The sequence below is a fragment of the Syngnathoides biaculeatus genome, chromosome 3 (genome assembly GCF_019802595.1).
Source record: "Syngnathoides biaculeatus isolate LvHL_M chromosome 3, ASM1980259v1, whole genome shotgun sequence".
In the NCBI taxonomy this organism is placed as follows: domain Eukaryota; kingdom Metazoa; phylum Chordata; class Actinopteri; order Syngnathiformes; family Syngnathidae; genus Syngnathoides; species Syngnathoides biaculeatus.
Window position 1 is genome coordinate 29,390,537 of NC_084642.1, and position 27,256 is coordinate 29,417,792.

Genomic DNA, 27,256 nt, shown 5'->3' on the forward strand with positions numbered 1-27,256 from the left:
TGATATGGCGGAGGAATATGTTAGATTAGATTAGAAAGCGTTGGTCTCACAGTTGTGAGGACCCTTGTTCAATCCCAGCTCTCCCTATGTAGAGTCGTCATGTTCTCCCTGTGCCTGCATGGGTTTTCTCCGGGCGCTCCGGTTTCCCCCCACATCCCAAAAACATGCAACATTCATTGGACACTGGAAATTAACCCTAGGTGTAATTGTGAGTGTGGGTGTTTGTCTCAATGTGCCCTGCGATTGGCTGGCAACCAGTTCAGCGTGTATGCTCCCTCCTGCCCGTTGACAGCAGAGATAGGCTGCAGTACTCCCACAACCCTTGTGAGGATAAGCGGAAAAGAAAATGGATGGATGGATGGATGGATGGATGGATGGATGGATGGATGGATGGATGGATGGATGGATGGATGGATGGGGGCAGCAGAACAGAGTGAGGATCCAGGGAAAAGAGATAGCGAGGGTGGACGACTTCAGTTACTTGGGGTCAACAATCCAGAGAAATGGTGAGTGTGGTAAGGAAGTGAAGAAACGGGTCCAAGCAGGTTGGAACAGCTGGCGGAAGTTGTCTGGTTTGTTATGTGACAGAAGAGACTCTGCTCAGATGAAGGGCAAAGTTTATAATGCAATGGTGACACGACCCATGATGTACAGATTAGAGATGGAGGCACTGAAGCGACAACAGGAAGCAGAGCTGCAGGTGTCAGAAATGAAGATGTTGAGGTTCTCGCTCGGAATGAGCAGGTTCGATTGGATTAGAAATTAGTTTATTAGAGGGACAGCCAAAGATGGATGGATTGGAGACAAGGACAAGGTTCAAGAGAGCAGACTTCAGTGGTTTGGACACGTCTAGAGGCGAAAGAGTGAGTGTTCTGGTCAAAGGGTGCTGAGGATGGAGCTGCCACGCAAAAGAAAGAGAGGATCCTCCTCTCTTCGAAGACCAAAGAGAAGGTTGATGGATGTTGTGAGGGAAGACATGAGGGCAGTTGGTGTTGGAAAGGAAGATGCAGGAGATAGGTGCACATGGAATGGAGATGACTTGCTGTGGCGACCCCAACGGGACAAGGCAAAAGGAAAAGAAGAAGATGATCATGGGGTTCACAGGGTGAATGATTCATGAAGCTGATTACTCTGTTTACTTCAGACATCAAAACCAAGTCCATAATTAGATAATAAGATTAGATTAGATAGAAGAACTAGATCAGATGATTATATTCTGTTTCTGCTACCACTTACCGCATAATTTTTCTTTGAATGGGAAACATTTGAATTCTTATTTTCCGTGAAGACCGTATGTGTAAGATCACTCAGTCTTAGTGTCAACTGTATTACTTTGTGTTGACATTTGAAAGGAAAAGTACAGTGAAAGACAAATGCCACTACAAGCACGGAAGAGTAAACCGAAAATACGTTCTTTGCAGGTCCATAATCATAACTGCGGCATCTAGAGGACGCTATTGCGTAGTTCACACGTTTCTTCGCTGGCGGAAACCGGAAAAAAACAACATCACAACCGGGTCACCCGAGGTTTTCACGAAGTAAATCTATTTTCAAAGTTCTTTTGCCTCGTTTTGGGTAAAAACGACACTATGCCCGTTACTTGTGCATCAACGGGCTGCAACAATAAGTTCATAAAGGGGTCGGAGATACGCTTTTATCGGTAAGTTTGTCTAATTTTATTGAGGAACTACTGAACGCACACGTTGAATCAAACATCAATAAAATGAGACCTAGTTTGTTAGGATCGGATGATTAAAAATGTTATGCCACTTTTTATGTTGCAAATCAGGCAAATGTTCTTGCTCGCAAATCATTACGAAATTTGCGATCGAAATCTTCTTTCATTGGTAGAAAAATCACCATATGACAGTCTTATTATGTGTAAACAGGCCAAATTACGATTTTTCAATGCCGTCCGTTCGAGTCATGTCAAATTTCGGGTGAAACTGAGAACAAGTGGGTCGTCAGAATTTACTTCAAATGTCACGCTAAACCAGTATGAAATTAGTGAATCACGTCCATTCCGTTTTCTATCGTGGCAGAATCCTATGAACGTGTGATTTTCGACGGCAAAATTTAAAAACATGTTCCATCTCTATCAGAATTACAGAAAATATCACGTGTGAAATTTTCAAAAATGAGGTGGTAAAGAGCTAGGATTACCTGGGGAGAACAACCTGAGAAAACTCGATTTTGGTAGACCAGCGGTGAATCCACGCGTCAGATATCTGGCACAGGGTCATGTTCGCCTTGCTGCGACCATATAAAGACGAATATCTGTGACTTTTCACACAATCTCTGACTAGAACTCGTTAGTTGGTTAGATTTAAATGACTCCTCCGAGATGGCATAACTACTTAGCCATGCCAAAGATAACATTCGTCCATGTTGTCACATCTGCGGCTCAGTTGATGGTACGCACAACTACAGTACATGTGTACTTTTTTTTTGGTCATAAATTTTGTGAATTTAGTCATCAAATAGTTATGATAATGAATGAGTGTCTTCCTCCCAAACAGGACCGTAGCTCCTCTGTCAGAGGAATGCTATGAATGTAATGGACACGTACTGTATCTTCATATCCATTTGAGATTCAGGAATTTTATGTGACATAAATAAAAAAAAAAAAAACTTAAGGTAAATGTTTGATGTAGACATATTTTCTTTTTTAAGCAACATTTATCAACAATAAACATATCACCATGAAGCTCGCGAAATGACGGATACACATTTTTAAAACAGGTTAGATGCATCGGTTGGCTTCTTTCCCCTTCCTCTGACCAATTAAAGGTTTAATCCATAGGAAATGTATTTTGTCTATCATACAAATGTAGCTAAAATTTCATTTAAAAATCTTCAACAGAACAGAAATTAAAAAAATTTGCATTAAAGTCAGTCTCAAGATGTTGTTTGAAATTTCTCTTAGATTTGGCAAGTTCCGTAACACCCCAGAATGTGATGTCACGTCAAGACAACATTTAGCCAGAGAGTGAGAAAGCTAGCAAAGATGGTGGGGAAGTGTGTTGTATACGGCTGTTCTGCGTCAAACGCTGACGGACTCATCTTACATGAATGGCCGAAAGATGAACAGATAGGGAGGTTATGGACCTGGTGTGTGAAGACAAAGCAGCGCATTGGACTTACAAATCAAAGTGGACAATAATATGTTCCAAGCGTTTCACGGAGGACTGCTTTGAAAACCCGGTACAGCGTTCACTTGGCTTGGGTAGCAAGTAAGTACGTACGTGTTCAATTGTTTAGTATTGACAAGTATCTACCTCGTTTTAAATGTAGGTACAATACCGATACAGATATTTACTGTATGTCTGCTAATATCCATATCCATGTGATGTTTAGAAGATGACAAAATTTGGACAATGCATAAAGTTAGTGTACTGTTGACCCTGAGGTCTTCCTGAAATTCGATTACGGCAGTGTGTGCTCTCAAGTGTTAGGTGCATTATTTAAAATATGGGCTAAATCTTCGATTTTTGTTTTATGATTTTTGTGTTTTGTTTTTCAACTCAGTCGCCAGTACAACAACAACAAACGACTCACTGTTGCCTGCAGGCAGCATCAGACATTTAAACGTGTTTGAATTTGATTATTTCGTCAAGGCGTACGTAGATTTCTTGAGGCACCCAACAGTCCACATCAACTTCGTCCGGTCTCACCAAATCCTGTCCTTGTGTTGCATTCGTCTTCTCAGGTTTGAACATATTTGGTTGAATTACACCTGCACTGGAAGTTTTTCGAACACGGGAAGAATAAGAAAATTCCCGCTCTTCAGTTCCTATCTCTTCCACAGAGTATTCCATAAAAACTTCTTCATCACTGCTGTTTATCTCCTCTCGATCCCACTTGCAGCGTGTGTGATTGTTTGTGTAGGAAGCCATTGTGTTTACTGGGGTTGTCTTGGAATGACGTCACACAGAAGTAGCTTCAACAGAGCCTTGGTTTGAAAGAGACATCAGAGGCATTCGGATTACAAAGAACATGTGCACTTTGGCGTTAATTTATTTCATTTCTGTTGTGTTTAGAATGTTTAAAAAATATTTTTTTATTGACAAATGAGCTACGTTTGTGTGATATATAAATAATATATAGGTCCTCTGGATTAGACCTTTAAAGGTCAATACAATCTATTGAATCTCAATCCCTGATGGTACCAATATTCTTAAAACCACCTATTCAACTTTCTTTCTGCCAGGTTCCCACTCAGCAAACCTTCACTTTCCGCCAAATGGGTTCAGAATCTGGGGTTGAGAAACTTCATCCCGACTGCCAACACCTGTCTGTGCTCAGAGCATTTTTCCCCTGATTGCTTCAGGGACTACAATGGTAAACAGTTTCTGAGGGAGGATGCCGTGCCAACAGTTTTCCCTATTGTGCAAGACTTTTCAAAGGTTTATATCCAATATGTTCCTTCTTCATTCACGATGTTCAAACAAGTCCTCCTAATAACCTCATTAAAACGTTTTATAGATTGAGTTACGAAAACGAGCAGCAATGCCATTACCCAAGGATACCAGCATCACAAATCACATGGGACCACAAGCAGAGAGGGACAAAGCGAGAGAGATTTCCAACATACGTAGAGATAAAAGAGGCGGCTCAAGAGTAAGTTTTTCTATTTTGTTTTAAGCGTCCCAGCTACAATAATTTCTCGTTTAATGCCTATTTTATTTCCTTCCAAAAAATGTCAAAGGTCAATAGTGTAATTTACACACAAGTGTCGGGGAATATTTAAAAAACATTCACATTATAAATGTATATTGCCATCTAGAGGTTATGATAAAAGTGTATACTTTCATTCTTATGTCCCACTGCAACCTAGAGGTTATGAGAGAGGTATAGCCTACCCTTTCATTCCAATATGATAGGGTATGCATCTAGACAGGTGTTCTAATTATTTTCCTTCCCCTTCGAGAATTTGTGAAATATATGTCTGATGACTGAACAGCCATCATTAATTTCTTTGTTATTGTTTTGTGAAATAATAATGCTTTTTCTGAAAAGATCAAGTTTAAGTTGAATGTCATTTAAAATAAAATGAGTTTGGTTGTATTTTATTCAAGTAATTAACAATGTAAACCATGAGTTCGGTTGTACTTCATTAAAGGGGAAATCCAGTGTTTTGCATGAACAGTGTATCCAATGGGTCATATAATATGTACCCTATTTTGACCGTGTGATGTTAAATCCCTCTCTCATTTAATAGTGTTTTGAGAAGATTTTTATCAACACGAATTTTCAGGGGCGCTGCCATTTTCGCGATTCACATGACCTACGTGCGCGGAAAATACCAAAAGACGGTATTCTTTCTTAGAGAGAGTGTGAGAAAATCGTTAATCTGGAAGGGGCTTAGTGTAAAGCCGCCCACTCTTGTGCATCAAGAGGTTGGAGATGAGGTGGTTTGGGCATGTGGTTGGTTCGCCACCATGCAGTCATGCAATTTATTACAATGCTCCTTGTGGTGCAGCAAGCAAGTTTGGCTCTCTTAGCATCTGCAGAAAATAAAAGCATGTTGTAATTTCTGAACAGGAGTGTGGTATGTGTGAGTGATCAATTTCTCAAGTCCACTTTTATGTTGTTTTTTTTTTTTTTTTTTTTTTTTTTTAAAGCGCGTGGTGTCAGCTTTTAAGATAGTCTCCTGTATGTATCTTCATCTGCTAGGGCCAAATGATTATCTGTTTCTTCATGATTAAATGCAGGAAAAATGCTTAATGCTTCTTGTTTTGTTCCAGGGTGGACGAGGTGGCCGTGGTGGAAAACAACAACTGTCTGACAGGTGAAACCTAGAAGGTGTAGCTGATGGAACTATTGTAAATACAATGTTTGGATACAATTTCCATCATAAGTAAATACAAACCTTTTTGAAACATGTTAAACATTTGCCCAAGTTTTTTCGGTAATTGCAATGTAGTTAAAGGTCCCATATTTTGGCTATTTATACCTCCATAGAGCGGTTCTCCAATGTGGACTAAGTATAAAGGGGGTGGAGAGGGGACGAAAAAACCTAACCCTAATTCTAAAAGGAGAGCGCACCCAAAAAAGTTTGAAAACCACTGAACTAAAGTAATAGTTCTTAAATTAAAAAGCGCAATGAAGGGGCTGTCTAATCAAGTTCAATTACTGTCATTTCTATCTCTCATACAGGCAAAGCCTCGGAGGCAAGAACAGAGTTTATGACAGTAAAGGTCGACTATTGTGCAATGGCAAGGACTTGTGTGACTGTTTGGATGTGGACTGCACGGGTTGCTTCTACCCCTGCTCTGATTGCAGCTCACGCAAATGTGGATTTGAGTGCCGATGTGACAGGAAATGGCTTTACGAACAGATGGAGGTGGAAGGCGGAGAGATCATCCGCAACAAGTTTGCTTTTTAGTAATGTAAGGTAAATTGTTTCTGCACTAATTGGCCACAGTCTAATGAGATCCAATGTAGCTTTTTTTTTTTTTTTTTTTAAAAATTCTGCACATATAAGAAACTAAAAAAGGCACTGTGAGAGAAGTACACATTGAATACGTGTCGTATATTGGTTGTGGTTTACAGTGGTGTGGAACTGCTTTATATCATACTCAGAGGTTTTTCATTATTTAATAGGGCTGTAACGATTCTGTATTCATCCATCTATTTTCTGGACCACTTATCCTCATTAGGATTGCGGCTGTGCTTGGGCCTATTCCGCTGACTGGACAAGAGGCGGGGTAGAACCTGAACTGGTCGCCAGGCAATCTCAGGGAACACATCGACAAACAAGCATTTATACTCACATTTATACAACTACAGGCAATTTATAGTCTTGAATTAACCTACCATGTTTTTGGAATGTGGGAAGAAACTGGTGGAGAAAATTCAGACGGCACGGGGAAATCATGCAAACTCCAAGCAGTCCTCATGACTGTGTATCACACCGAAAATCAGGGTGGTGTTTTAAAATTGGCAGGATTGTGACATGCCTATCCAACAGTCTGCCAATAGATGCCACAATTACTTTAGTTTTTGCTCAAGCTATCATTAAAGACATTGGCCACTAATATGTGCAAGTGAGCGACAATTAGCCAAGTCATAGGTTGCAATGCCAATGTCAAATATAATGCCAAATAATCATGATCAAAGTTAATGATCAGCTGTCAAAGGGAAAATGAACATTCCATAATATGAATACTATTTGGCAATAATTAATTGAAAATTGATGGATATGTAACACTATTAAGTAATAATTAACACTAAGTAGAACACAGCATTCTCAAAACTATTTACAGTGCCACTCTGCATGCTGGAAATTCCCATGACAATACAACATATTTTATTATTTTATTTATTTCTCTTTGGTCATAAAATGTAAGCTCGGGTGTGTACCGGAAATACTGAAAGTGGCTATGGCAGTGGAAAATTAAGTCAATCACCCTTATTTGTTTGTGACCACGAAAAATGCTGAAATATTAATTCAGTGCTGTGGAAGTGCCTAGATGTGAGATGCTTCATTTACACCGTTAACCAGAGATTGGTGGGCATGCAGTGATGTGACTCCTGGCCAGAGGGCAACATGAAATTAAAAGGTATTCATTTGTGTTAACATTTTTATTTACAGTAGTTTCTAGTTTACAGTCTAGAACAGACATTTCAGACTCCCCCCGCCCCCCAATTCTTGACAGTCGTGGAGTTGCAGCGACAGAAGTATTATAGTACGTCACCATTTTTCTCGTTAAATATACTTCTAAAGATGCTATTGACCTGGAAATGTCATCAGATGGGAAGAACCCAAGTAATCTAGTCATACAAAGCAAATACAACAAATAAGATCAGAAATTAAGTTGGATGTAAAAGTGTGAAATGACACTGAAAGGGCGGGATAAAAAGGCCTGGAAAGCCAATACAACACCTAAAATCTATCAAGAATCAATCTGCAAACCAGTACATTGTCAGTGCAGATGAATATCGGCTGGATCAATCCTGGCCAACAGAAAGGTCTCATTACCAAGGTGTGAGTCAAGAGACATCTCATGGTGAGTGAGTACGGTGGCCCTGAGGTGCAAAACAATATAACAAATCAAGAAACTCTTAACATTTCAGTAACCAAAAAAAAAAAAAAAAAAAAAAACTTACGTTTCAGAAAAACACTAATAAGTAGCCTTTCCTTTTGTAAACTTAGGAAATCAAGTGTTTTGGCTTTTCATGTTTTCTGAAATGTAAAAGTGTTTCTGCTTTTGTTCATTTGTTTTCCAAAATAAAGTATTTCACAGTTTGTTTTCCACTTCCAGGTCACTGTAGGTAAGACCAGAACTGTCTCAAGACCATAGCAAAGTAATTGTTACAAAACATAACGATAGCATTGGTTACAGGTGCATATCTATGCTTCTGAGCATTTCAGTGAGCATGGTTGGGGCCGTGATATGGAAGTGGAAAGCCAATAATACTGCCATAAATTTACCTCGATAAGGTGTTACAAGATTTGTGACAGAGGAATGACAAAAATAATTCGAAAGTTGTCCATGAGCCAAGGACCACCTGTGGAGATCTTCAAGAAGACCTTAAAGCTCAAGTGTCATAAAATAAATGATTTTTGGTATGTTGTTAATGAAAAACCCACAACCAATATGGTCCCATGTGTTTTTTCACCACAAAACATGATTTTGACGTATACAGCTTTTTGTAACTCCCGGCATGAAAATCTCAGGGATTTGTTGTCGAGAAGAAGCAGGAAGTGACGTAAAGGACAGTGGCGCCCCCTCGTAGACTCGTTTGTTTCCATTAGTTTTACCTCTGGGGAGGTAGCTCGTTGTTCCTTCGTGTTAGCCATAATGCCGGCTCATTGCATTGCTGGACATTGCTTGAACACTCGGGAGAATGGAATTACCCTTCATAAATTTGAAAGAGACCCTGTTCGTTGTGAAAAATGGATTGCACGGGTGCAGAGGACGAGAGCTTCGTGGGTTCCAAATAACAGATGTGTGTATAGTTTGGGGCGGATCACGTAATCGGTCTCTCTCATAATGTAGCAAAAGATCCGCGTATGAAATGTTTCGATGTGCACGTCGCCCAGCCAACAATGTTTCACTCAGCCTGCAACACAGCTCGGCTCCACCCCCTCCTTATATAGCACGGCGTGCCAAAACTCAGCCACACCGGCTAAGGCGCCGCATTGGCGGGTACATCTTCCGTGAAGGCTGCGCGTCGGGTCTGCGACAGGGGCGGCTCTGAAGAACCCAGCCGAGAATGCGTTAGTCGCGTGCGAGCATGAAGCGCACCGGCTCGACTGTGAACACAAAGCAGGACCGCTCGGCTTCGTCATAAGCCACACCGGCCGGCTGTGATGAACCGCGATGGCTCATCTCCGCCGCGGAAGTGGATCAGATGGGATGCAGTTTGGCTGTGATGGCATATCATCTGAATATGGCTTGAAACAATAGTGTAATATTGCCCTGAGGGCTCGAAACAATAGTGTAATATTGCCCCGGTAACTTCACTCCGTTGTCTGGTGTTGTCCTTTTCGAAAAGAGCTTCCGTGTCAGAAGGGGCGTTGGAAAAATAATAGGCACTGGAATCGCAGCCCCCAAATTCCACCGAACGCAAACATCCTGTATCTTAGTTCGTGTGCCCCGGTAGAGCCGGTCTCCCATTGTCTATCGCCATAGCATCTTCCTGGCATGCCATTGGCTTGGAGGGACATCAGTCTTTCCCCATGATTCTTTTTGTTCTCCTTAGACAGTTTACTGTCACCGGATCACACTAGCATTGTGACATGCTAGCACACATTGGTAAAGTACAACTTTTTGTGAGTTTTTCATTTGTTTGCGAGTTTATTTATCTTAGTTCACCATGGACCCAAGAAACTTTAGTGGAATTATAGGTCTGGTGTCATCCCTATAAACATTCTAAAATATATAGTGAAATCAAATATACATACAACATTATTCACTTCAATGTCTACACGAAAAAATACATTTGAGCGGAGAGCGCGTCATCCATGCGCAAAGTTGCAGAAGTCTCATTCGACATCCAAGTGGTCGCCATATTTGCTGCATTTCTTGTCCGTGACACAGAAGCTCCTTTCAAAGAAGAGAACATCACACAATTGAGTGAAGGTACCGGGGCAATATTAGAGCTCGGCCTTGTCAGGAAGGCTAAGCCGGCCGCCGGCCGTGTTGGCAAGGCCAAGCCGGCCGGGGTGGCTCATTTTCGCCGCTGAGGTAGCTTAAGCTGGGCCACTTTACGGCCTTGTTATATGCGCACATCGACACATTTAGGACCCCTGTCATACGTACGCGGATCTTTTGTTACATTATGAGAGACTGATTACGTCGTCCGCCCAAAACTATTATTTTTTTTAGTAGCTGTATACATACCTACCTGTCATTTGGAACCCATGAAGCTCTTGTCCTTTGCACCCGTGCAATCCATTTTTCACGACGAACCGGGTCTCTTGCTAACTTATGAAGGGTAATTCCATTCTCCCGAGTGTTCAAGCAATGTCCAGCAATGCAATGAGCCGGCATTTTGGCTAACACGAAGGCGCAATGAGCTACTTTCCCGGAGGTAAAACTAATGGAAACAAACAAGTCCACTTGAGGGCGGTCCTGCCATGTACGTCACTTCCTGCTTCTTCTTGAATGCAAATCCCTCGAGAGGATTTTCATGGCAGGAGTTACAAAAAGCTGTATACGCCAAAATCATGTTTTATGGTGAAAAGACTCATGGGTCCATGTCAGGTGCTGTTTTTTCATTAATAACATATTAAAAATCATGCATTTCATGACAGTGGCCCTTTAAGTGCTGTGGGTGCATACATTCATATGTATGATTTCTCTCAGCTGTCAAACGTTTGCCTCTTCCGTTCCCCACGATGCCTTTTGCTTGTCACTCACCCTATTCTTTGCATGGCCGCCACAAAAGTAAATGAACATCATTTCTGTTATACTTTACATTATGTACTGCGAATGTTTATTTTTGCTGGGGGACTTGGAACGGATTAGGCTATTTACATGTAAAATGCGCTTCGACTTACTAAAAATTTACTTTATGAAATGACTTCCGGAATGGAATAATTTTGTAAGTAGAGGTTCCACTGTATCAGTTTCACGTAATTACACACAACTGAATTTCTGAGCTTGATTGCTCTGCTTTCTTTGAATGTATGGTTTCTTGGGTTCTTCCCAACATCTGGTTAAATTTTCTCGTCAATTGCACCTTTGGAAATATGTTTGAGAAAATTGTGACCCGTTTAATACTCATTTGAGCTGCAATGTGTAAGTATCCCACTTTTTTCCATCTTAATCTCTCTACATCAAAGCGTTGGTTGAACTATGGGTCAGAAATCACACGTATCAAACAGTGAACTTAGTGTATCATTACAGCCCTAAAAGTGAAGAAAATGAGAATTTTAACACTGCTATATTGCAAGTTCTCCCACTTAGAAATCATGGAGGGGTCTGAAATTTAATTATAGATGCACATCCACTGTGAGAAAGATAATCTAAAAAGAAAATCCAGAAATCACAATGTATGATTTTTTTAATGATTTATTTCTGTGATACAGCTGCAAATAAGTATTTGAACACCTGAGAAAACCCATGTTAATATTTGGTACAGTAGCCTTTGTTTGCAATTACAGAGGTCAAACGTTTCCTGTAGTTGTTCACCAGGTTTGCACACACTGCAGGAGGGATTTTGGCCCACTCCTCCACACAAATCTCTAGAGCAGACAGGTTTCTGGCCTGTTGCTGAGAAACATGGAGTTTCAGCTCCCTCCAAAGATTTTCTATTGGGTTTATATGTGGAGACTGGCTAGGCCATGCCAGAACCTTGATATACTTCTTACAGAGCCACTCTTTGGTTTTCCTGGCTGTGTGCTTCAGGTCATTGTCATTTTGAAAGAACCAGCCACGACCCATCTTCAATGTTTTGACTGAGGGGGAAAGATGATGTTCCCCAAAATCTCACAATACATGGCTGTGGTCATCCTCTCCTTAATACAGTGCAGTCGTCCTGTCCCATGTGCAGAAAAACACGCCCAAAGCACGATGCTCCCACACCATGCTTCACAGTAGGGATGGTGTTCTTGGGATGGAACTCATCATGCGTCTTCCTCCAAACACGGTTAGTGGAATTAAGACCAAAAAGTTCAATTTTGGTCTCATCTGACCACAAAACCTTTTCCATGACTCCTCTGTATCATCCAAATGGTCATTGGCAAACTTAAGAAAGGCCTTGACATGTGCTGGTTTAAGCAGGGGAACCTTCGGTGCCATGCAAGATTTCAATGCAAGATTTCAAACCATGAAGTCTTCATGTATAACCAACAGTCACCTTGGAAACGATCGTCCGAGCTCTTTTTAGGTCATTGAACCAGTCCTGTCGTGTCGTCCTGGGCTGATTCCTCACCTCTGTAAGGATCATTGACACCCCACGAGGCGATATCTTGCATGGGGCTCCAATCCAATTGAGATTGAGAGTCATATTTAGCTTCTTACATTTTCTAAGATTGCTCCAGCAGTGGATCTTTTTTCTCCAAGCTGCTTGGCAATTTCTCTGTAGCCCTTTCCAGCTGTGTGGAGTTGTACAATTTTGTATCTGGTGTCTTTGAACAGCTCTTCGATCTTGGCCATGTTACAAGTTTGAGTCTTACTGAAAGTATGGGGTGGACAGGTTTCTTTATGCAGCTAAAGACCTCACACAGGTGCATCTGATTCAGGATAATACATGGGGTGGAGGTGGACTTTTAAAGGTGGACTAACAGGTCCTTGAGGGTCAGAATTCTTGCTGATAGGTGTTCAAATACTTATTTCCAGCTGTATCACAAAAGTAAATCATTAATGAAAATCATAAATTGTGATTTCTGGATTTTTCCGTTTAGATTATCTCTCTCACAGTGGACATGCACCTATGATGAAAATTTCAGACCCCTCCATGATTTCTAAGTGGGAGAATTTGCAGTATAGCAGGATGTTCAAATACTTATTTTCTTCACTGTACATTATTTGCAGTAGGGCGAAGATGTATTTAGTCATCCACCAATTGTGCAAGTTCTCCCACTTCAAAAGATGAGGCCTGTAATTTTAATCATAAGTATATCTCACTACTACTACTCACAAAGAAATCCAGAAATCACATTCAGTTTTTTTAAGGATTTATTGGCAAATTTTGGTAGAAAATAATTTGGTCAACAACAAAAGTTTATCTCAATACATTGTTATATACCCGGTGGCACAGTGGAGCAGCTGGAAAACATTGGCCTCACAGTTCTGATGTCCCGTGTTCAGTCCCGCACCTGCCTGTGTAGAATTTGCATGTTCTCGCCGTGCCTGCGTGGGTTTTCTCCGGGCACTCCGGTTTCCTCCCACATCATAAAAACATGCAAGATTAATTGGACAGTCTATATTGCCCCTAGGTGTGATTGTGAGTACGGCTGTTTGTCTCTGTGCACTGCGATTGGCTGGCAACCCATTCAGGGTGTTCTCCTCTTCAAGCCCATTGACAACTGGGATAGGCTCCAGCACTCCCCGCAACGCTTGTGAGGATAAGCTGCCAAGAAAATGGATGGATGTTATATACCCTATGTTGGCAATGACTGAGGTCAAATGATTTCTGTCTCTTCACAAGGTTTTCACACTTTGTTTCTGGTATTTTGGCCCATTCCTCCATACAGATCTCTCGAGCAGTGATGTTTTGGGGCTGTTGCTGGGCAACACCTACTTTAACTGCCTCCAAAGATTTTCTTTGTGGCTGAGATCTAGAGACTGACCTTGAAATGGTTCTTAGGAACCCGATTCTTCATTTCCCTGGCGGTGTGTTTGGGATCATAGTCAACGCCGAAAGACCCAGTGACAGCCCATCTTTAATGCCCTTCCCGATGGAAGGACGCTTTCGCTCAAAAGCTCATGATACATGCCCCTATTCATTCTTTTTTTTTTTTTACACGCATCATTCGTTCTGGTCCCATTACTGAAAAACAGTCCCAAAGCGTGATATTATCACCACCATGCTTCACAGTACTTCGGATCCAACTCAGCATTCTTTCTCCTCAAAACATGACAAGTTGAGTTTTTTTCCAAAAAGTTCTCTTTTGGGTTCATCTGATCGTATGACATTTTCCCAATCCTCTTCTGGATCATCTAAATGCTCTCAAGCAAACTTAAGACAGCCCTGGCCATGTATTAGCTTAACCAGAGGGACAGGTCTGACACTGCAGGATTAAAGTTCGCGGTGGCGTAGTGTGTTACGGATCATAGGCTTTTTTCTTTGGTCCCAGTTCTCTGCAGGTCATTCACTCGGTCTTCCCGTGTGGTTCTAGGAGTTTTGGACACCGTTCATGGTATCATTTTGACCCCTCAGCCAGTATCACCTGACCCAAGGTGAGAGCTTGTGTGGAGCCCCAGCTTGAGGAAGATAATCAATGGTGTTATATGTCTTCCATTTTTTAATAATTCCTCACAACGTCTTTTTTTTTCCCCACACCAAGCTCCTTACCGATTCCAGATTCAGTCTTCCCAGGATGTTTCCGGTCTACAATTGTGTTTCTGGTATCCTTTGACAGTTCTTTGGTCTTGGCCATAATTGAGTTTGGAGTGTGACTGTTTCAGATTTTGGAGAGGTGTCTTTTATACTAATGAGTTCAAACAGAGGTAAGGAGTGGAGGACAAAGGAGCCTCTCAAAGAAGTAATTACAGGTCTCAGAGAGGCAGAAATCTTCGTTATTTGTAGGCAACCAAATACTTTTTTTCCCACCAAAATTTGCTTGTAAATTATTAAATAATATGACAATGTAATTGTATTTCTTTTTTAATTTTGTCTGTTAAGTGAGGTATACTCATGAATAAAATTATGGGTCTCTCTTTAAGTGGGAGAACTTGCACAATAGTGGCTGACTTAATACTATTTTACCCCACTGTAGCTACACAAGAGAGGCTGAGAAGTACAACTTTTTCATTGGCTCTCATTAAATTGTGTAAAGTGCACCTGATATTGTTGCCTATAACTGATTGACTTGTTATGAAAGGCTTCATCAAAGGATGCTCAAAACCAAAACTTTTTCCTTCCAACAATTCAGCTTCACCCAGCTGTTGGCAGTATGAAGGAATCAGGACTGATTAATATTATTTTTTTTTAAATACAAGATGACAACATGAACCATTACTGCCTCAGTTACAGTAGAAGAGGATGCAGTACAATGTGGGTATTTTAATTAATTTGGGTTTGGCTTCTTTTACTTTTTGGAACCCTTTATATTTACTTGTGTAAGAACTTTTACATGTGTGCCAATATATGTTAACAAACTTTGTCTCCACTTTTTGCGTTGATAATGGTGCTGTGACCTCACAGTATTAAAAGTGATTTTAAAAGCAATCATAGTGTGACTCTCTAATGTGGACTTTGTATGAAAGTGTCAATTTCATTTAAAAAAAACACATTGGTTTTGTCGTATGTGTTACTGGAAAAGGCCCCATTTGACAGCTACTTCTCTTTGCATCCGCTTCCTCCATATTGGCTAAGAAACCACACAGTTTCTTTTGATTGGTTCCCTCCGTATAGCAGACCCCCTTGTGAGAATACACGTGTTTAAGTCAACAGCGCTGGCTGGGTAGTGGAGAGGGAAGAAAGATATAATCACTAGAGATGTAGATAAGCTGAAGATATTTGAATGGCCTGATTTCAGGCACAAAGCGTCTGGAACTCAGGAGTATAGGGATTTGAATACATATTTTACATTTTGGTTTGGTAAAATATAACCTCCTTTAAGAGAAGTTACTTCAACCAAAAAGGCCAGGAGAAACCACAGAGAGAGAGTAAATCTTCATCACTGTAACATCTAAGGGTGGAATCAGGGTAGGCCTAGTTCTTATCTAGGTAGTCATTTTCTGAGACTCAGGCTGTTCGAGTTGGTTCTGATGGTCCTATGTTTTGAGGCCCAGAGTTTTTACTGAAGGTCCTTTGTTGTGACTTTCAGTTCAAATGATAACATTTAAATGGCTTTAGCTGTCACTTGAATTTGAAGTAAAACATTTTGAATAATATTATTTGGTTGATCTATATTCAGTGGCTTTCAAGTATTTGGAAAAGCAATTGATTAGTTTTAAAGTAGAAAAAATAAGTCTGTGAGTTTCCCCTTGATTTCCCTGGTTTGTCTTGAATTACTCTCGTCTATCGGGGTGAACGCCAATTTACATACAGAGAGCCAACCCCTTATACCTGCTCAGACTCTTTCGTTGTTAGGTAGGTGATGCAGAGCACACACTGAACCTGACCCATATAACCCCTCACAGAGGGTGAGCCAATGGGAAGGGTTACCTATATAGTGGTACCTCTACTTATGAACATCTCTACTAACGAAAAAGTTAGGTTACAAAACGTCTCCTCAGAAAAATAGTCTTTATTTATGATGGAAAACTCATGATACGAAAGGGAAAAAAATGGGCAGGGGATTCGCAACCACCGAATTCCACTGAACATAAACATCCTGTGTCTTGGTTTGTGTGGCTCGATAGAGCTGCTCTCCCATTGGCTATCGCAATAGCATCTTCTGACCATCCCATTGGCGAGGAAGAATATCAATTTTTACCCATGATGCGCATCTTGTATTTTGTTTGTGTGGCTCACTAGGGCTGCTCTCCCATTGACGATTGCCATAGCATCCTCCTGGCATTCCATTGGCTAGGAGGGACCTCAATCTTTACCCATGATGGTTTTCGTTCCCCTTGGACACTCAACTGTCACCGTTTTTCATTTCATTTTGCAAGTTTATTCATCTTTATTCACCATGGGCCCCAAACAACTTCAGTGCAATGAAGTGGTGTGCGTGTGTACTTTCGTATTTGTTTCCTCTCAGCTCTCAAACTTTTGCCTCCTCCATCCCCCACAATACCTTTTGCTTGTCACTCACCCTTCTCTTTGCAAAGTCGACCAAGACAAAAGGTAACTCAACATCATTTCCATTATCCTTTACATTATGTACTTTGGTTATTTTTAGTGGGGGAGTGGGTCAGGGGGCTTGGAACGGATTAGGCTATTTACATGTAACGTGCTGATAAAAAATTCCAGTTACAAAATGACTTTCGGAATGGATTACTTTCATCAGTAGAGGTACCATGCTGTATTATCTTTTCATGTGTGCCTGCTGTAGACCAAGCCACCAATCGCTTTCCACCAAGCCCTACTTCTACGCATGGCTCCAGAGGGGGCCCTGGTGAGCTGTGTGCAGGCAAAGGAAAACGTTAACCAAATGTTTTTCTTGGTTTTTTGAGCCGTGCTTTGTCTGGTCCATCACCTAGGACCAATTTACCCCATATGACTAATCAATGTAAAAGTCCAGCCATTATTTCTTTCTTTTCTATGGAGTGTATTATACTGCATTGTTGATGCTCAATAAACTATAGAGAAGGATTTTTAAAGATGTATTTTCATAGAAAAAGATTCATGCCAAATTATCATTAAATGTTGATTCAACCTCAATTATATGGAGAAACATATTTTGCCTCCTCTTGGTCTTGTATATACCAACATAATGGCACTAATGGCCTTTGGGAATATATGTTAGCTGATAGTTGAAGGATTTCTATGAATGTAGTTTGGCGTGGATTTCTTGTTACATTTTACTGTTGCAGATCAGAATTATCTGATAACACAAGGAATTGCTCTTTGGCAGTTGGAGTCACTAGTACAAAGATTCAGTATACTGTACATTTGGGGCATAAAAAGATAACATGCATCTAAGTGTAAGTGTGATACCAATCTCCAATTATTTTAAAATGAACCTATGATGATGACATGAATGCAGTCCTTAGCAATGGAAATATAACAAAGATTTAAGTATGTAGTTTTCAGGCATTTGTTTTCCTTGTTGTTACTGTTGAATATTTATTTTCTCAGAACTTCATGCAAGGGGACATCCAAATAAATACAAATGAGATTTATAGCTACAATGTACTATTTCTGTGAAAATTTGCATATTGCAGGAATAAAAATTTTATTTTTTCACATTTAAATGCATTTAAATCCACCATTTTTTATGTGTGTGAAGTTTCAAATCAAAAGTGCTTTAAAAACAACTCAGCATGAACCAGGGAAGAGTCCACAGTATGTGTCGTCTCCGTTACATGAAGTACATGTGCAGTTTTTGGCCACAGGGTAGGTAACACCCACTGAACAACCTTCGATGAGTTTGTTTTCATAGATCCATACTCCATTGCAGACGTACTGTTTATTTCGGTGCACGGGAGAATAGTAGACAGGATCCTGCGGACAAAACAGTAAAGTTTTTGATATAGTACTCCCCTAACTAGCTGATATAATAACAGATACTGATTGTAAAAGTAACCCGGTCGCCAACATGCAACTGTAGTGACAGTACTACGCTACTTTTGAACTTTTTCAATATCCACACCAATGTTCCTCCACATTCTATAGTAGCCTATCATTTTGGATTCGCTTGAATAACTGAATAACTTCTGTGGTCATTTGGTTTCCTTCATTCTTTTTCCCTGCAATGCCTTGGCAATTGCTTCCACCCAACATATGCACAATAGCCTTGGCCAAACCAAACACCAGATAATACCTCAATTGTGCACATTAGCGGACATATATTAACCGTGATTGGTCTTGTCCTTTACAAAGTCAAAGAACTTTATCACCACTACCTCCAAGAGTAAGATTACCAGAAACAATAGCAGAACTGCTCTGAGGCCTGGTATTTGCTGCTGCCTGTCTCCGTGCTCACAGCCACATTGCAGTAGAGGGGTGGGGGGTTGGGAATGTATTACAGAGCCCATTGAGCGTCATCTCCCCCTCTTTTTTTTTTTTTTTTTAAATTAGTATGATATTCATTTTGGAAAAAAGTGAGAAATTCATTTATAAAGAAAAATGAAAGAGCTCACAAAATTGCATGAAAATAAGCTTAACTGTCGTTTATATTTAGAACTTTGCATTACCTTATTGTAGCAATGACCTTCACATACAGTTGTGTTGACATACTCAATTTTGCCACAGCTCTCCACGGGGATGCTGACGCCTTGCTGGGAGCAGCCAAAACTGCAACTGTTACTCACACCAACCAGCGCCAGCACTGTTACCATAACAACAAGCTGCATCCTCCGTAGAGTGAAGAACAGGCGTCTGTCGCAAGAGGGGATCAGGCATAGAATAAGTCATCATAGAATATGAGGGTTATAGTTGATTCTGTAGTTGAGGTTTCTGAGCTATTTTAATTTTTGCAATCTGGAACAGTGGCAACAAATTAACATTTAAAGTTATCATCATCTATTCACATTAAGTCGGAAAATGTGTTTACTGTTTAACCTCAAGAACAGTGATTTCCAACCTTCCTGGACCCAAGGCACATTTTACCATTGAAAATTTCACAGCACACCAACAAACAAAAAGTTGATACATTTACAACCCTAATGTACTTCCAGTCATCGAATAGAAGAGCATTTATTTGTTCCGTCTGTCACTGTGGCTCACTGGCATAAATGGATGAATAAAGATGCGTTATGTCTTGGAAATAATTTCGAGTGCTATTCAGTAAAAATTGATTTCCCACTGACACGAGACTCCCACTGCTAAATAGATACACCAAATTTCATTTTCTATTTTTTCTAAAGCCAAAATCCATTTTTTGATGGTTTCTCGGCTCGTAGAGGGTTCAACCACAAGTCATTGCTCTAAAATAGTTAACAACTGGTCCTTAGTTTTAATAATAAACATACCGAACAATAGTTCAGAGAAGATGTGAAGAATCTAATGCCTGCATCTGTTGACCTTTCAAGCATTCACTTGGGCATTAACCTTTGCCTTACAGGCGGCACGACTGAAGTCAACTCACTAGACCTTTAAACATCTGTTTGGATGCATGGAAGATTTCAAATGTATCTGTCACAAAAAGTTAAATAAAGACACACTAAACGTCAGTCACTGACGAGGCACAAACATTTAGTATTTGATCCAAAAAATACATACCTGTATACTATTCATGCATTATTGAGATATTAATATGATTGTCATATTGTCAACTTTTACCATCAGTTTTACATTTCCCCGTGACTCATACCTTTTTGAAGTGTCTTTTATCGCTCTGGATGCCCTCCTGATCTCTAAATGTCTGAAACAGCTATGGTCCTTTGACTCTTCCCACACTCTTAAATAAGGCTGCTTTTTCAGTAAATTCTGTTAATCCCGTCAGCTTTACCTCAGTTTCTCCCCCTCACTTGTTTGGTCCAAACATTGACACAGTAAATTCTCTTTTTTTCCCCCTCACCAGATCAGGTAAGGCCTTTCCTCCTACATGTACGTAGGAGGAGTGGATCGTATCTCTTGAAGGGAATGGACCAACCACAGGAATATAAAATGTCCTCTCTACCCACGACAAATGGAAAATGTGAAGGGATGCATCAGCACTCAGTGTGTTTTTTTTTTCCATTGTTTTAGTAATGTCATCACTTTTGCAGGTGCAACACAGGTCGCTAACTCCCTGATCTATTAGCCATCTTTTCTAAGCTGAAATCAACTCCCTCACAAACATGTTTTTATTCTGCTACAAGTTACCAGCAGGTTTTAGATTTTGTATTCAATTTCACAACAATGTGTTTGGGTACCAGCATAGATTAGTAAGCATGTTTGCCTTACATAGCTGAGGGAGTTCTGAGGACCAGCATTCAGATCCCGGCCCCTCCTGTGTCGAGTTTTCAATTTTTCCTTGTGCCTGCATGGGCTTTTTCCAGGTACTCCGGTTTCCTCCCACATGCCAAAAACGTGTGGTAGGCTGGAGACTCTAAATTCTCTGTAGGTTTGAATGTGATTGATTGTGCTGATGGCTGTTTCGCCTGAACATAGCTGGGATAAGCTCCAACATACCCACAACCCTCGTGAAGATATGTTTTATGGAGTATGGTAGGATGGATGGATGATTATTAGTTCTAAAAATGTGTTCTACAAGTGGCTAGTGACCTGTACAAATGAGTGATTATGGTGATTTACTTAGAGATCAACTCCCCAAAAAAATATCCTTCACAAGCTAGACACCACATACCACACTGACATCCGCTTTTATGCTGGTGCTCTGTAACAAGAATGATTGTAACCTGTACTCCCAGAATAATTGGTCCTCCCTTCATTCAAGCAGACAAATTGACTTGTCCACGTTTATGATACACTCAAGTCACGTTCATTTGTATAGCCCTTAATCACAAAAGATTATCAAAGGGCTTCACACGCCCACTGTTGAAAAAAAGATCTGTGACACCCGTGACCCTTGTAAGGATAAGCGGCTCAGAAAATGGATGGATGGACAACCCTGGATTTCTAACCCATTTTGTTTTACTGTTTCATTCTGCTGTCTGGTTCCAGGTCGGCATTGTAAACAGAAATCAGTTCTCAGTTGCCTTTCCCGGACAAAAAAAAAGTTACCTAAAATGAATAAATACATTTATTTAAAATAGTATTGTCAGGTGGTGCGGTGGCTCGGCTGGAAAGCATTGGCCTCACAATTCTGAGGTCCCGGGTTCAATTCCGGACCCATGTGTGGAGTTTGCATGTTCTCCCTGTGCCTGCGTGGGTTATCTCCAGGCACTCTGGTTTCTTCCCACATCTCCCCCAAAAACATGCAACATTAAATAGACACTGAATTGCCCCCAGGTGTGATTGTGAGGGCGTCTGTTTGTCTCTATGTCTCTATGTCGCCTGCGATTGGCCGGCAACCAGTTCAGGGTGTACCCTGCCTCCTGCGCAATAATAGCTGGGATAGGCTCCAGCACTCCCCGTGACCCTTGTGAGAATAAGTGGCTATATATTTTTTTGTCAGTCAATATTTTGGTGCATTTATATTGTCTGCATCTGAGGTTATGCAGCCTGCTGGAGTGCTGAGCAGGAATTTTCCATCCATAATAGTCCGGATGGTTCTTTTCCTCTGGCCCAGAGGACACGACGTCCATAATGGCCAAGAACAAGTTGAAATGTGGACTCGTCGGATCACAGAGCACTTTTCCACTTTACATCAGCCCATCTTAGATGAGCTGGGAACCAGAGAAACCGGCAGCGTTTCTGGGTGTTGTTGATAATTGTCTTTTTCTTTTTTGAAAAGTAGAGTAGCGGATGTAGCGCTGAATTGTATTTACTGACACTGTTTTTCTGAATTGTTCTTGAGCCCATGTGGTGGTGTCCTTTACACATTGACGTCACTTTTTGATTCAGTGGCGCCTGAAGGATCAAAAGTATCAGGTGTTCAATGTTGGTTTTCAGGCTTGCCATTTACTTGCAGTGATTTATCCAGATTTTCTGAGCCTTTTCATTATGTTGTGGCCCGTAGATAAGATATCTGAATTCCTTGAAAGTGTATGTTGAGGAATGTTGTCCTTCAATTGTTGAACTATTTTCTAACACACTCGTTCACAAAGTGGTGAACCTCGCCCAATCTTTGTTTGTGAATGACTGAACAATTCAGGGAAGCTCCTTTTATATCCAATCATGCCTCCCACCTTTTCACCTGTGGGATGTTCCCAACAGTTTGTTTAATGAGCATTCTCAACTTTCTCAAGCTTTTTTTTGCCACCTTTCCCAGCTTTTTGGAATTTGTTGCAGCCATAAAATTCCGAGTTAGTGAATTAGTGAAAACCTGTTTGAATATTATATATCTTTTCTTTGTAGTGTATTAAATGAAATACAGTCAAGGTTGGACATGATTTGCAAATCATTGTATTCTGTTTCTGTCACAAAGTCCCAACTTCATTGAAATTGGGGCTATATATGTCATTCTGCATTTAAATGTCATTCGATGCACTGTTTTGCCAGTGTTATTAAAACATCATGTTATATTTCACATTTAAACTGAGTTGGAAATTGTTACAGTGGCTTTAATATTTTTGTGACTGACCTTACCTTTATGGCATGAAAGGCAATTCACCTGTATTGTTGATGCCTTCCTTTATATAAGAGATGCATCTCGTTCAACCAGAAAACCTATGTAGTAGTACTAAACTTTTAGTACTTTTAGTAGTTAACTTTTTTGTAGTCCCCCAAGCAATGGTGAGGAAACACAGTTAAAAACACACAATAAAACATACTAATATAGCCTTTGATCTCACTCTCGAGTCAACTACTATTTCAAATCTATTGTATACTTTTTCTGACATTGAACACCAAAGTAAGAACTAATGGTCCCAGGAGGTGTATGGTTCTGCAGGGATTAAATGACAAACAGGTAATATTCAGAGGGAATTATTGAGATGATGTACAAAGATGTTTCTGTCATCTCATTTAATGGCTTGTGAGTACCATATTATTATCTCACAGAAGCGTTGGTGTGCAATATTGTGTATGTTTTGGCATTTACATCTTTAAGCAGCAGTGGCCCATTTGTTAAGATCATTGCCTACCACCACGGGGCACCTTGATGAAAGACACTTCCCGGACCAACCCCCAGACTCAGAGCTGTGGTGTCCTTGAGATAAACACTGATACCCCGAACTCCACCCAGGTCCTCCAGCTGCCTGTTCAGTGTGTGTTCATCAAAATACAGAGAACAAATTTCAAGTGCATCATTTTCATGACAATAAAGGTGATTGTTATTATTCTAAGGGAAAGGGTTGCAGTTTTGAAACCCGGTACACAATAAAAAATAGGGAAATTGTGACTTTGTTGGAGAGGTGGTAGTCTGTCATGCCTCATAGAGAACTACAGTAAGAGAGGAAACAATTCGTCCTTGGTCACAATGACGAGACATTCCATGAATTCCCTTTCTCTACTCATCTGATGTACAGTATGTAGTGTTACAAGGCCTTGACTCACCTTTTTTAACAGAAAGAAGAGGCCCTTTAGCAGGCTACGGCAACTATGGGCCCCTTGCCACATCAGGCCCATTGATCATTTCAATCTGGCCCACCAATGATTGGTACAGAATTATCCAAATCATATCAGAATTATGACTGTATTCAATTGACCTTGTCCTGTAATGCCCAGTGGTTCCACCAGGTCGTGCAGTTAGTACAGCGATACTTTGACTTGGCTTTGGCTGTTCTGTTTTTTTTCCTCTGCTACTCCTATGAATGCTTCTGCAATCATGAGTGTACCAAAGGGGGAAAAAGTCACCAGTGAGTGGTGAGTATTCAATATAGAATGAAGTACTAAATACAGGACATTTTCTCTGAAGTCCAGTTAAAAACTGAATGTGTAATTTGTTAAGTGATTGTGTTTTGACAGGGATATAACATCACACATCATTTTTCTACCACGTAAGTTGATTATCCTTACAGCCAGTCAATGCCGGAAATGTTGGCTACAGCTCCGTGGTTAAAATCAAGCTTGCAGGCAAAATAGCTTTATCCGACAAACTGCCATCCAATATTCATTCACACAAGACCCTGACAGCCCCATGGGAGCTGCAGACGGAACTGATCGATCTCCAATACAATAGTCTTTAAAGAGAAGTTCAACCCTCAAACTGGATGATTGAGTGTAATGCATCATTAAGCTTGGACAAATTTACCCAAAATCCCAAAGATGGCACAGTGGTTGCTGGTGTTGTCTGGACAGACTTTTAGTGTGATGAAACCCAACAAAGCATCTTACAAATCCCAGGTGAGTGATGAACATCTCAGACCTGTTCTCAGAATTGACACAACAAAATTAACACCACCCTTGGTGGACTGGCAAAAATAGGTGATCAAAAAAACAAACAACAACAACAACACTTCCAATTAAAAGTAAATCGAAGTACAGTACTACCACTACAATGCCTTTTTGGGGGGTTTATTGTTTCCATGTAAGCAACTGATTCTGGCTTGGCCTCAATGTCAAATTCCAAGAGTTTATGTAGCCTCTGAGACAAAACCTTTGCTCACACCTGTCCTAAAGGATAGATATAGTTAGTCGTCAAATGTCTCAACAACCCATAATTCCAAAAACCAGAAAATCTATTATGGTGGGAATCTTTGAATTCCAAGTGTCCCTGCTAACCATACTTAGCTCCAATTCAAGTTGTGTGATCCCCCATGCATTATGCGGACAGATTTTGTGAGGAGTTCCACCTGTTCTGCAGCCTGAGTGCACTTGAGCATTCTCAGCAGTTGTGCCATTTTCACTCTATCACCTTTTATCGTTACCAGCCTCACATCTCCCCCTTGTGCCGAGTTGGATGCATGGTCTTTGTGTGGATTCTGGAAGGTTAGCGTAATGCAGAAAGGCAAAGGTCTTGCCTGAAACCTTATGTTACTCTTTTACACTGCAAGAATCTCAGGACAGACCACTGAACAATAATGGAATAAAAAGTATGAACACTGAAATAAGGATCTTGTCTGAATTTACTCGCAAATGTGGAAATTGGGCCTGTTTATGTGAAAACAAAAGCTGATGTATTGGCCAGAAGACCTGACTCATATTAATGGCAACAGGTGGATATATTATTTTACTGTACCTTCTCCCATTTAATGGAAGAGCATTTATGGTAATTGTTCTGCCAATCACTATATTTCAGTGGCATCAATACATGAATAAAGATGTACTGTATTAGCAATGAATACATCATCATTTTAATACTAATTAAGTGAAATTGAATGATTTCCCACAGCCGGATGATCTCTCATGGCATACTTGTACCACACCACCTTGCTTGGTAATCACTCTCCTTATGTTCATGTCTGATCAACCGAGTGAGCGACAACTACACTGTTTTATCACTGCAATAGAGTTCACATACACATTTCTTGCCTTTTCGTTTAAAAATATTGGATGCAATGAATAAATATATCTGTGGAAGGAGAGTGCAGGCAAGAAAACCAAATAATTACAATACTAAGACTACAACTCGATCTTCCCCTTGAGAATGCTTCCTCTGGGACATTGAGAATTTTCTGGTAACAGCATTGACAAGCTGTTCCCATTCAAATTAGTGTTTTAGTCAGATTAATTGTAAAATTCAGAAGGAATAGGCATAGTGGGCATCATACTGATTGAGTCTCACAAGACTGCTTTTAAGCTACCTGCAACATTGTGGATGAAATGCCTTTGAAAACTGATCTTTTGAAAGAAAAAAACAGTTGTTGAAACAATGCATCTGACGTCGCATTACCTGACTGTTTATTTATTTAAACATTATTTTAGAACTTATTGGCATAGACCTTCAATAGATAGACCAAAGGTATGAACACATTTTTGTCACAGGCCACATTGTAGCTATGACTTCCCTCGGAGGGCTGTTATGACTGTGAACCCTCCATCCATCCATTTTCTGAGCTGCCTATCCTCAGGAGGGTCACGGGAGTGCTCGAGCCTATCCCAGTTGTCATCGCGCGGGAGGGGGGGAGTAACCCCCTGAACTGGTTGCCAGCCAATCCCAGACTATGAACTCATACAGTGTTAATGAATTATCCACTATTATGATTACATATACACAACAAATTGATGGCTATACAGTTTGGAAATCAACAGCCTACAAGAAAATATTCAACTATTTTTAAGTAACTTTTGAAAGGTGGGTTGGCAACAACAACAAAATGCCAGTGAGGACAATTTGCAATTTGGATATTTCCACAAGAATGATGACGTTTTCGCTGGCCACATGGAATGATGTGGTGAGGCAAGTCTGGGCCCCGAGTCACAAGTTTGACACCTATGACATAGACTGATCCCCCACTGTTATGACATTAGTTGAAAAAAGTATTTTTGCTGACTATATGATTTAATTGCTACACTAACCGACGGACCAATGTATCTATTTTAATGGCTCAGATTTCAGTGTTTATTTGTCAAAAAATGCGTTCATCATTCTTTTTAGACATTTTTGTCACTGTTGGACTAATTACACAAAAGGATCGTATATAAATTAACACATTTCTGAATTTCCTTGGATTACCGTATGACAATGGTTCCTTCTTAAACCATTTAAAATCATGACATTTACAAGTTGCATCTGATATATTTTTGTTATATTACTAGTTCACCTTACTACATCTTCACATGCAAAATGTGATATTCATTGTGAAATCTCAACAGTTTTTATCTGTTTGCTCTGCTTTCAGAAGTTATCATGTGAAAGTATAAATACATTATGCAAAGCTTGTTTGTGTGAACCTGCTGTGCTTGTTCTACGTGATAGGGTACACCGTGGACTGACCTATACATTTGCAATCTTAAATTATAATTTGTAGTCACTGAAAATGTGTTAAATTATTCCCAACAGAGGCAGCATGGAGGAGGACTGGTTAGTGCATCTGCCTCGCAGTTCTGAGGAAACCAGTTCAGGGTGTACAACGCCTCCCCACCCCTTTCCTGG

At 40.4% G+C, this 27,256-nt stretch overlaps 3 protein-coding genes across 10 annotated transcripts in view; 1 reads left to right on the forward strand and 2 right to left on the reverse strand.

Moving 5' to 3' along the window:
• Positions 1–2,185, reverse strand: part of nr1h3 (nuclear receptor subfamily 1, group H, member 3) — a 32,866-nt gene extending 30,681 nt beyond the window's left edge. Inside the window, exon 1 of the mRNA XM_061815211.1 lies at positions 2,164–2,185. The gene's annotated coding sequence lies outside the window, so the exon portion shown is untranslated. The remainder of the gene's footprint in view (positions 1–2,163) is intronic.
• On the forward strand, positions 1,440–19,122 carry arl14ep (ADP-ribosylation factor-like 14 effector protein). Of its 8 annotated transcripts, none has more exons than XR_009794314.1 (7): positions 1,440–1,660; positions 4,211–4,406; positions 4,486–4,620; positions 5,748–5,791; positions 6,160–6,397; positions 14,255–14,357; positions 14,465–15,676. XR_009794314.1 is itself a non-coding variant. In XM_061815218.1 (6 exons), the coding sequence occupies exons 1-5, from the start codon at positions 1,590–1,592 to the stop codon at positions 6,386–6,388; spliced, it is 675 nt and encodes a 224-aa protein (XP_061671202.1). In that variant the 5' UTR covers positions 1,440–1,589; the 3' UTR covers positions 6,389–6,397; positions 18,985–19,122. The 8 variants fall into 8 exon arrangements, 5 of the variants coding, with proteins under 5 accessions (XP_061671202.1, XP_061671200.1, XP_061671201.1 ...); XR_009794313.1 differs by having other exon boundaries at positions 14,297–14,357; positions 14,465–15,675; XR_009794312.1 differs by having other exon boundaries at positions 1,441–1,660; positions 6,160–7,565; positions 14,297–14,357; positions 14,465–15,683.
• On the reverse strand, positions 15,797–19,085 carry LOC133498423 (gonadotropin subunit beta-1-like). The gene is made up of 2 exons (XM_061815219.1): positions 18,927–19,085; positions 15,797–18,234 (listed from the first exon to the last, which is right to left on the reverse strand). The coding sequence occupies exons 1-2, from the start codon at positions 19,083–19,085 to the stop codon at positions 18,049–18,051; spliced, it is 345 nt and encodes a 114-aa protein (XP_061671203.1). The 3' UTR covers positions 15,797–18,048.
• Positions 19,123–27,256: the final 8,134 nt, after the last annotated feature.